This window comes from Peromyscus eremicus, chromosome 4 (genome assembly GCF_949786415.1).
Source record: "Peromyscus eremicus chromosome 4, PerEre_H2_v1, whole genome shotgun sequence".
Lineage (NCBI taxonomy): Eukaryota > Metazoa > Chordata > Mammalia > Rodentia > Cricetidae > Peromyscus > Peromyscus eremicus.
Genome location: NC_081419.1, coordinates 8195633 through 8206935, shown reverse-complemented (window position 1 = coordinate 8206935; position 11303 = coordinate 8195633). Strand labels below are relative to the sequence as shown.

The window sequence follows — 11303 nt, the reverse complement described above, 5'->3', positions numbered from 1 at the left end:
ATATTATTAGAATGCCACAGGTACCTAGTTACTTTCTGCCTTGTGTATTCCTGATGACTTTTCTTCTCTCTTGGTTTGTTTCCATGGTATATTAGTCAGTGAGCATCTATTCCTTTCTGCCACACTTGTGCAAGGAACTCAAAGAAGTGTAATGATTTTGGCTCTGGCTGTTGATGTACAGTTGAAGAACCTTCACATACCATGAGGAAAAAATCAGTGTGTTTAAATACAAAGGGAAAATTAGAAACCTTACAGAACCTTGAAGGCAGATTTAAAAAAAAAAAAATACACATTTGCAGGCAGGTATGGTGGCTCACACCTGTAAGTAATCTCAACACTCCGAAGGAAGGGGTGTGTGTCGGGGTGGGGGGTGGGGGGGGTGTCAGTCATGCCAGCTTGGGCTATGTAGTGAGACCTTATCACTCATCAACAAAGAAAAATTTCTCTCTTTTCAGAAGAAGTACAATTATCTAGAAATAAAGGGGAAATAACACATACAGACACACACACACACACACAGACACACACACACACACACAAGTGAGCAAAAGTTGACTACAACAGAGAAGTGTAAAGAGCCTAACTTGATATAAAACAAAACAGAACTGGAAGTGCAAGATGAAAGCATCCAGTGAGCTCAGGCACACCAAAGCCTGGAGAGCAGGGTGTGTAAACCAGGAGTGGGGCCGTCCGTCATAAGGTCTTAACCCTGGAAATAGTTAAGTGAATCAGAAGAGAGAAAAGATATAAGTTGAAAATACCAACTTAGCCGCTGTGGAGCATTTCTAGAACACTGTGAGACTATTCTTTCTAGTCCCCCAGTAACTAGCAAATACATCATCAGCAATGACGTGTTTCTAGAGATTTTAGCTTAAAGAGTTATCTAACTTTTGGTTTCCCTAAATGAATTTATCACCTTCATATGTTATAATTTTCAGATCTTATTTGTCTCTGAATAGGCAACTGATGTAATTTTTAAATTATGGTGACTTAGTTTTATTATTCAGTTGAAATTATTTTTAAACAAAAGTGACAGCTTTAAAATGTTTTGGGGGAGGAAATCAAAGTTGTGGATCTGAGCTATGGCAACCAAGAGCTCTGTCATGCTGTGAGTGTAATTCAGGGTGTCTATGGATGAAGTCTGTTCGTAAAAGAATTGATGGGACATGTAGGTTAGCATATGAAATCTCAGAGCTGGTGATCAGTTGAGTACTTGGCAGCTTATAGATGTTACTGTCATGTAAGTTACACCAGACACAGAGTGTGTGCCACTGTGGATAAACAACAGGCACACACGCAAGAGGCAGACTCCAAATGCAAACAGATGAGATGCCAACTCCCCCTCCCCATGCCTTGTAAGTAGTGCGGGGAACCTGCTTCTGAACAGATTTACAGAGGTTAATTGGGCTGGGATAGTTTATATTGTGTTACACATTAATGAAAATGCTGATTTTGAGCTGTCATGACTCTAGTGCTTTTTATACCACGATAATTATTTTAAAACTTTGTCTTCTGTGTTGTTGAAAACATCTTGGCAGAAAGCCTGTGTGACCTGATTAAACCTATGAATTGTCAGCTGTGATCTATCGTACTCAGAAGAGGTTGCTGACTGGCACCACTTGGAAGTTCTTGATGTAAAAGCAGAATGAGATTGAAACTACTGTGCCCAGGACTCAATTGCTGTGTCAGTGGCACATTTTAAACTCTGTATTTGGTGTCCTTGTTGTGCAGTTTGCTGGCACGTGCCTAACAGTGCCCTTTTAATATGTATTTTAGTCTAGCTAATTACTTCATATTGAGTGTATTTTGCTTTTGAGATTGCATGATAGAAAAGCCATCTAGTCCTGTTTATTTCCCAATTTTTGATACAGACTGTGGATTAAAATTATTTTATGGAATTTCCAATTCTATTTCTCTGACTGTATAGAGAGTCAGCTTAACCATGCTTTGTGAGTTTGTTTATATCTCTGCAATATTTTCTTTTTCTTAGGTCCTCCTTCCTACTTTATGCATAAATCATTTAAATCTGAAGTTCGGATAACCAGAATATTCTAAGAGCTTATCTTTTTCTAAGAGTCCAAGTTGGGGTTAAATTATGAAGGGGGTGTATAAAGAGTCCTAGGATGCATGTAAATGTATTTTGAAAGCAATTCTCATAGTCAAGCTTGTTTATCAAATGTGATCGATGAAGCTCTCAGCATGAATTGTAGTACGCTGATGTTGTTTGATCATTTTCTCAAATAAACAAAATACTCACACTGTTTGTCCTCTGTCTCTCGCTTCTTCTCTCTGTCTTTCTCTTTCCTTGAAGGTCTCAGCATCAGAGGAGCCCAGGAGGAAGACCCTCCCGACCCCCAGCTAATGAGACTGGACAATATGCTTTTGGCAGAAGGGGTTTCAGGTCCTGAGAAAGGTGGGGGATCGGCGGCAGCAGCTGCAGCCGCGGCAGCCTCTGGAGGTTCTTCAGATAACTCTATTGAACACTCAGATTACAGAGCCAAATTGACCCAGATCAGACAAATCTATCACACAGAACTGGAGAAATATGAACAGGTCAGCAGCCGCCACTCTCAGTCCTGCACAAACCTCTATTGCTCTTCTACTAGACTGTACTAACCAATTCCAAGGGCCATAAGGGGTAGGTGTTAACACAGACTAAAATAAACAAAGATGATGTATAAAACCAAGAGAGTTGTGGGAGATGCTGTGAGCTTAGGGGGGCAGAGCTAACCCTCATATCTCTTTGTTTCAGTTTTATTCATTCCTCACATTCATGGTACCTAACTATCATACCTGTAAGCCCTTCCTTCCTGCACTTGGTGCCCTGCAGAGCTCTAGAATTCAACCTAGTCACTGTCTTTGTTTATAATCTGTAACAGCTGGCAAAAAGAGAAGCATCATTGCATAGTGAGCTTTTTGATCTCATACATTGTGAGTTCTAGGACCCTCATAGGAATTCATTCTATGGACTGTGCTAGACTATGTGGAAGGGGCTTCTGGGATCATTTGAGGATGAGACTCCTGGTTAACTGTGACTGTGCCAGGACAGAGTAGACCAGGCATTGTGTGCTAAACCCTGATCACAAAGAATAGGATTAAAAATCTTCTCAGCAAACTTACTAGCCAGACTTAATTGAGCCTCAGGTATCTTTGAGTTTAAGTGTGTCATTGTTCAATCTGCTAATAACAGAAAGTCACATTGCCAGTTTAACTCTAGCACGCTGTTGATTACCAAATGACTCTAGATTTCCAGAAACCCATATTAGTTCAAATGTGAGGGAACTAAGTGATTCCTGGATTCAACATACTAAGGTAAAATGTGGGTAGTCAATTTTTAACATATTTTAGTTAGTAATTTAAGGCTAAAATTCTACTTAGATTAAGGACTTCTCATTTAATGTGGATTTTCATTTGAAAGGTCTTTAGAAGATTCACTATAATGTCAACTTTTGAACATACACAAAAATAAAGAGATAAGTTGAGTCTTATGAAATAGATACTGTATGTTAGCAGTCATTCATAATGCCTATACATTTTAGTGGGAACTGTGTGTGTGTGTTTGTGGTGTGGAGGGGTGTTCCTGGTGACTTTCCTTTTCCTTAAAGAAAAAAATTTTAAGTGTAGTTTTAGGTTCATGGCAGTATTATCTCAGAGATGTCTTCATGCTCTCTGCTCCCACATATGTATGGCTTACTTAGCAACACCACCTGCCAAAGAGGTCTGTTTGTTACAGCTCATGAACTGGCATTGAAACATCAGCACCCCAAGTCCACCTTCTGTTATGGAGCTCTCCTGGTCTCATGCAGTCTATGTACTTGGAGAAGTGCATTTGCTTACAGCGTCTGAGAACAATTCCACTCTCCTAATGGTCCTTGTAACACATTCTCTCTGCCTCTCTCACCCTCCCTCCCCCTCCCCCCTCCCCTTTCCAACTCCCTTTTTCTCCCTCTCTTCCTTTCCCCCTTCACTCCTCCCCCATTGATCCCTGAAGACCACTCTTTGGTTTTCGTACTGATTTTTGACAGTTCTCTGAACAATTTCAGTTGTATATGTTGGCCCTCTACACCTGCCTTTTCTTACATTCTGAGAATGATAGTATTAAACCAATGCTGCATCTTTATCCCAGAGGTGAGTGTTTTGAGGAAGAGTAGAAAGATACAGTGTATGTTAAAATGAAATGCAAATTAATATTATAAAATTTTCTATTTGGGGGCAAGACTTTCAGGGATTCAAAACTATATTTTATTTGTAGGGATAAATTTTGGTAGAGAATGTTTAGATAATAAATTTGGAAAAATTATTGTGTATGTGTATGAAAAAATCCAGCTTTCTGATTTGACATGAATAATTGAGAATAAACAAAATAAGTCATGGTTGAGAGGTTGCCCTAAGCATAAACAGTAGAAAATGGTTCTAATTTGTAGTATAATCCTAATTGCCTAACTTTATGTTAAATAGGTCTATGCATATTTACCAGGCAACTGTCACTAGTCACCTTGCATAGAAACGGGTGTGTGGGGCCAAATGGCCGCTCTGTTCTGGTTGTTCCTGCCCTCTGTCACAGTACTCTTCCCTCACACCGGACTTACTGCTTCTTTAGATGGCCCTGTTAGAAGTAAAGCTGGCATCAACAGAAGGCAAGGACTCAAGCCTTCTTAGCTTAGAAACACCCTAAAAATTGCCTATGAGCTTTCAACAGCTTCAGTCTCAGCTAATACCAGAATCACCTCACTAGTGTGTGTGTATGTGTGTGTGTGTGTGTGTGTGTGTGTATTTGTGTTGCCTTAAAAATGCACATTATACACAAGTTCTACATAAATTAATCAATTGTATTTAAATTAAATATAAAATTGAGAAATAACAAATTTAAATGTTATAATGGACCATATTTCTGGATAGAGTTAGTGCTTCATGGATTCTTGAATATATGTTTCCTTCCTCATTCTTAACATGTTCAGAAGGACATGTATAGACATGTGGAATCTGTGCAGCACTGTAGGCAGACAGATTATGAAGAAGTGATCATAGATTGAGCTGAATTCCCCTTTACACACTTGGCCCTGGAAGTTCTCAGTTGTTTACAGATGACGTGTGGGGTTTGACCTCTTGAGTTGTCTTTGGACAGCTTTAGAGCTGTATTTCTGCCAGTGCTGTTTTACAAGAAGAGGATTCCCTCTGTTTAGACCCAAGAACAAGGGGCTTTGATTACTTGCATGGTTAAATAGAGCTGAGTGAGGGCAAGGAATGACATTTCTAAAATAGATAGTATTGTATTTCCATTCAGTGTCACCCACCAAGGTCAGAGTCAGGCATCAAATCAGGTTCTGATCATATGCTATCCTTGTCTATTGGGTTTTATTGCTCTACACACAGAACTGGAAGATAATGCAGGTCTTCATACTCAGGCATCCTAAGACTGGCCCATGTTGGTTTGTGTTTGAGATGGGAACAGAAACAGATGAAAACAACTATCTTAAAGACTTTCCAAAAAAATGTATTTTCATCTTAAAAGTGATCAGGGGGATGCTGAATGACAGAGCGTTTATCAGGAAGTAGGAAGACCATGTATTTCAAGGCAGAGGCTTTGTTGGAAGATTCTGTGAGTCTCAAAGAAATAAACCACATCAGAATCTTAAGCAGTATTTACTCTGCTGTGTTTTGCAGTGAAGCTGTAATGAAAATGTATCTGAAGTCTGCTCAGATTTAGATTGCCATAAAATTAACAAACATCACCACTGCAGTAAATTAAAGAGCTTTGCAAGTTAAAGCGCAGCCACACTCACAGTGAACACACTAGCGCTGCAGCAGAAGCAAAATCATGTCTAAGCTGCAAGGCTCAGTTTTACATATTAGGGATGGATTGTCTTTAGACTCCTCCTCTTTCTCCTCCAGAAAATGTTCTTTGATCATACATCTCTATTTCATAGACTCAGAAATTTGATGATTTTGGAGATAATCATCCAACTTCACTCACAAATGTTTTTGAGATATTACATGTTGGGTGTGTATAGTGAGGTACTTTAATATTACCATCACTCAACAGGAAACAATCCTGTTCTCTTTGGTCTTGCTGATCTGACACCGAGCTAGAATATGATAGTTTCCCAAAGCTTGCAGCAAGCACCTTAATACTTCATCTTGAGTTTATTGCTTTCTTCTGCTTGAGAGGCAAACCTCTATCTTCTTGATAGAGCTGTTAGAATAAATCAACGAATTCTGAATGAACGTAAGCCCTGGTGCTAATGAGTCTTGTTCTTGATAACTGAGGCTCTTGGTTGAGCTGTGTTTTCTTGGTTTCTCTACCTTGCTACCAAAAGGGAATGGACACACTAGTTTTTGCAAATGAGATTTGACCTCAGTGTTTGTCCTCAGTTGAAGAGGAAAAGATCTATCATGCTCGATGCACCTCTCCCACTCTGCTTGTATACAGGCAATTCGTGCTGTAATTTACAGCTGCTATAATAGAGACGACACATTGAAAGCTATCTACTATAATTATATTGAAATACATTTTTGCTCAAGGCAAAAGTATTGTAAGGTTCCCAACCCTTGTTAAGCATCTGGAAAGCTGCTCTTTGAATTCATCCCAAATCCACTAAAGCACTAGAACCAGACCCGAACTCTGAATGTGCTCAAATCCAGGTACCAATTTGGCAATTGCAGAAGACTACAAGAACTTACTACTGAGGTTTCAGGAGACTCCTAGAGAATGGAGGTTAGAAGAATTTTTTTGTTTTTGTTTTTGTTTGTTTGTTTCTCTGTGTAGTTTTGGTGCCTGTCCTGGATCTTGCTCTGTAAACCAGGCTGGCCTCAAACTCACAGAGATCCGCCTGGCTCTTCCTCCCAAGTGCTGAGATTAAAGGCGTGTGTCACCACCACCCGGTGAGGGTGGGAGAATTTAAGCCACAGTAAAGACTCTGTTTGTAGTTTTGGAGTATCCCTACATTATATACTTAAATTTTCTGGCAAAAAAAAAATCACCTTTGCTTGTAAAGAGATTTTATTTTATCAGGTTAAAAATGCTGATGTTACCATTGGGGGATGTAGCTCAGTGGAAGAGCCCTTCAGCATGTATTCATTCGTGGTAGTGGCAAAAATGGTGCTGATTATTGCCTTGTTACCACAAATGCCTAGGTCCATTTTGCCTTTCATAGTAGTTAAACAGATAAACAAAGGACACTAACTGGTGTAAATTTTGTATTTCTGTCTCCCTAGCAAGGCTCTTTTTACCCATTGCTTCATGGGAAGTGTCTTTAAGGTCTCAAGTGTGCTGAGCAAGTGTTCAACTCCAGTCCCTTTTACTTATATCAAGACAGAGTCTTGCTGAGTTACCTAGACTGGCCTTGAGCTTGTGAGCCTCTCGACTCAGCCTTCTGAGCATCAGGGATTACAGGCGTGTGCCAGCTTACACAGCCAGGTTTTACCCACTGGCTTTCATGCCAAGGATTTTCTTACTTTGAAGGAATATTTGCATATTTCCCTCTTTTTCTCTAAGTTACTGGTTGGTTGGCTGTATATTTATCTCATTCCAGTTGGCGTATACAAGATCTTTAAATGTTAACTTTTATCCTCAAATAAGAATTTGTAGATTTAATAAGCATTCAATGAATATGAAAATCTATAACATTAGAGTAAGGTCATATGAGGTTATCTAAGTGTCTAGAAAATGAACAGTTGAAGTCAGATTTTAGGGCCAACTACTATTTGTTTGAAATGGGGTCTCACTATGTTGCTGAGGCTGGGCTCAGATTCCTGGGTTCAGTGAATCTCCTGCTTCAGCTTTGAAAGTAGCTGAGACTATAAGTGAACAACATCATACCTGAATGGGCATCTACCTTTAAGCAAGAGTTATTCTTTCCATCAAAAGTAGGTTTTAGAATGGGGCTTTTATGAACTGTTGCCAATAATCATCTTACAGAGATAGTTGCAAAGATGGTTTTTAGAATTGATCACCAAACCATTTAAAAACTTTATTTAAAAATCAGTGCTTGTCCTCTGTCTGATTTCACAGTTTCACATATAATTATGTATATTTAAATAAACAGAAAAGCATTGAGTCTTGAATTTCAACTGGAAAAAGCACCATCACATTTTTGTTGTTGTTTGTTTTTTGTTTTTCGAGACAGGGTTTCTCCATGTAGTTTTGGTGCCTGTCCTGGATCTCGCTCTGTAGACCAGGCTGGCCTCGAACTCACAGAGATCTGCCTGGCTTTGCCTCCCGAGTGTTGGAATTAAAAGTGTGCACCACTGCCGCCCAGCTACAGAATTTTTGAAAAATACTGGAAATTTTAGTTTGGCATATAAATATTTCAAATATATTGTAATATCAAGGAGACAGTTTTACTAGTCAAAAATATCACTATAACATTATCTAGGATCTAAATATTTCAAATCCTGGATTATCAGTTGGTTTCTGTTTTCTAAAGAGAAAGGAGTAAATGGCAAGGAAAGGGGCTTATAATAAGAATTGGTTGTAATGTCTTATCAGATGAAGTTTTCCATGACCTAGGTAAATTATATCAATATAGTGTATGTTTTAAAACACAAACATTCATCCTACTTTTTAGTAGCTGAATTGAGAGGAAAAAGGGTTTCTGCCAATATTCTCATCGGAAAGTTCAAGAAGTCAAAACTCCTTTTCCTAAATATTCCAGTTAACCAAGGTAAATTTGCATTTATATTATGAACACTTGCTAGAAAGTTTTTTAACTGTGGAAAAACAGTAAAATGATGAAAATTGTCTCTATTATGTAGTAGTATTATGTAGCAATGTAGTCTTGGGTGCAGGGAGGTATGCGAACATCCTGCAGTGTAGACAGCAGCAGTTGCCAGCATCTGTTTGGGTGGCCCTTCCAAACAGCTCTGGAATCATTTGAGCATCCACTCTGTTCTGTTTTTATGAAAGTCTACCTTTTAAAGAGTAGATGATGAGGCACTCTGCTGTGCTTTCCTCTGAACCAGTACAGATGTGATGAAAACGAGGCTGTAATTTACTTTCAGTGGTGGAGGGAAAAATATCACTTTGTCTAAAGTGTATGCATCTTTCTTAAGGGTGTACCCAGATTTTAATTATCTAAATGTAAATACTTAACGAATTTTACTTAGAGTAATGAGCTAAAGTGAATACCACATAAATGAGATGTTCTAATTAATCATGTATGAACTACTGGCTTAAAGGAAAGCTCTGAGTTCTGTGAGTGCTGGGCTAATGCCAAATTGCTCATCAGCATTTTCATTCATAGATGACTTCATTTAATAAGGTGGGAAACATTAGCAAATGTTCTAGGAAATTATGAGTTTTAAAGGCAAAAACTTTTTTCTTTTCTTTTAACCTTTTTCTTTTGTGAACTACTGGATGCTTATTAGGGATCACAGAGAAAATACCCATCCTGGAGAGGGTAAAAATCAGACAAAAAAAAGAAAGCTGCTCTCTCAAGAATCATTCACGTGATGTCTTAATTACTTACAGTGAAGTATGCCCTGCCATGGTGTAATCATAATGTGTAAGTAGGTTTACAGGAATCTGCAGAGTTCAATGAAGAAGTTAGAACTACGTTTACACTCCCGCCCAACTGTTCTCACAGTTTGCATTTGTAGTGCGTAGACTCAATACTCTTGAAGACCCCTAACCCCTGGGGACTTTGGCTTGGTAGATTCTCTCTATCAATATTTATCATAATAGAAATTAAAGCCACAAAACTCAAAACATTCATTAATCACTTAAAAAATAATAGCAAGTATTACAGGTTAGCCTAATTTTTTAACTTTATTTTTTAAAATACCTTCAGTTGGGTGTGGTGACTTATACCTTTAATCCCAATATTTGGAAGGAAGAGGCATTGGCTCTCTGTGTGGTCGAGGCCAGCCTGGTTTACATAGAAAGTTCCAGCAAGGAAGAAGGAAGGCATAGTGAGACCTCCCTCACCCCCTCCCCACAAAAAAAGCCAAAAAAAAAAAAGACCTTCAAACATTTGTGAGAAGAACATTGCTTTTTACCATTTTGCAGACACTAATTTATTTATTGATTTATTCTTGATTTCACTTCCATAATCAGTTGTCATACAGTTGAAGTTTATAAGGAATTTCTGGGCTTACACATTGGAAAAGAGAAGAGATGGCTAGATATTAACATCCTTTTCGGGATAATTGTGGACATCCTCTCTTATACACTGAAACATGACAAGTTACAGTTATAACAATGAGCTGCCAAGCGGTAATCTGAAACTGTATGAATGAATGTGTTGTGTTGTGTTCCTTGGGAACCCATTAGTCTAATTTGTACTTTGAGTGTATTTCCTCCCTATGCACTATGCATGCTTTTGTAGTGTAGTGCATTGATCATTTTGGAAGCATTACCTCACTGGATTAAGGATATCTTGTGTGTGATAATGCACATCATTATACAGTATGACAATAGACTCCTTAATGTCACCACTATCAGAAAGTCTCCAGGGAAACTATCAAGGTCACAAGTTTTCAGAAATCCAAATTTCCATTTGAAAACTAAAATTTTATCATTGGCACAAATTCTGCCAGCTAGCTGTTTGGGTCTACATGATAGACCAACTCACTTGGTTCATTTTTGAGAAAATATCTGCCAAATAGCCAAGTCCAAATAATAATTTGTTTGTTTTCTTTTCATATAAAAATAGCATTCTGGGGGAAAGTGACTAAACTATGAATTTAATCATATGATAGGTTTTCTTGAGCCAGTGACCCTTTGATATGCAGGAGAAGAGCTTTCTGTGTGCTTTCCCTCGTCACACAGAATCTTAAAGACACACTTGAGGGTTGAGATTTAATAAAATGAACAGTCTTCACTAAGAATGTTCCTGAATGAGACTAGCCTATGTGTTTATGTGACCGTGTGGTTGTGATGTTTGTTTGTTGTCTGTCTGTCTGACAAACTATTTCAAGGATTACCAAGTCCATTGGTTTACAACATGTTCCAGTGCTGTCCTGCCCCATGTAGCAGTCAGGAGCCATTAGCCACAGGTAGCTAGTGAAGTATGTCAAGTTAAACTAGTCTGAACTGATGTGTAAAATATACACTGGATTTGAAAGGGTGCAGAAAAGGATATGAACTACCTCAGTGACAGTTTTAAAGCATTGATTATGTATTGAAATGTTATTCATGAATCATTTGAATAAAATATATCATTAAAATTAATTTTACCAGATTTCTTAAATGTTGGCTCATCATAGAGAATTAAAAAAAACTTATGTGGATCACTGTATGTTTCATTGGGAAGCACTGCTCCAGAGTTATGAGGTCTTGTGGCCAATTAGGAGGAAAGTTAGAA

At 38.3% G+C, this 11303-nt stretch overlaps 1 protein-coding gene across 2 annotated transcripts in view; it reads left to right on the top strand.

Annotated features, from left to right (window-relative positions):
* The window catches only part of Pbx3 (PBX homeobox 3), a 192476-nt gene that overhangs the window by 141212 nt on the left and 39961 nt on the right, over positions 1 to 11303 (top strand). For both annotated transcript variants that reach the window (XM_059260117.1, XM_059260116.1), the window contains exon 3: positions 2312 to 2553. In XM_059260117.1, coding sequence (XP_059116100.1) covers positions 2312 to 2553 — 242 coding nt within the window. The remainder of the gene's footprint in view (positions 1 to 2311; positions 2554 to 11303) is intronic.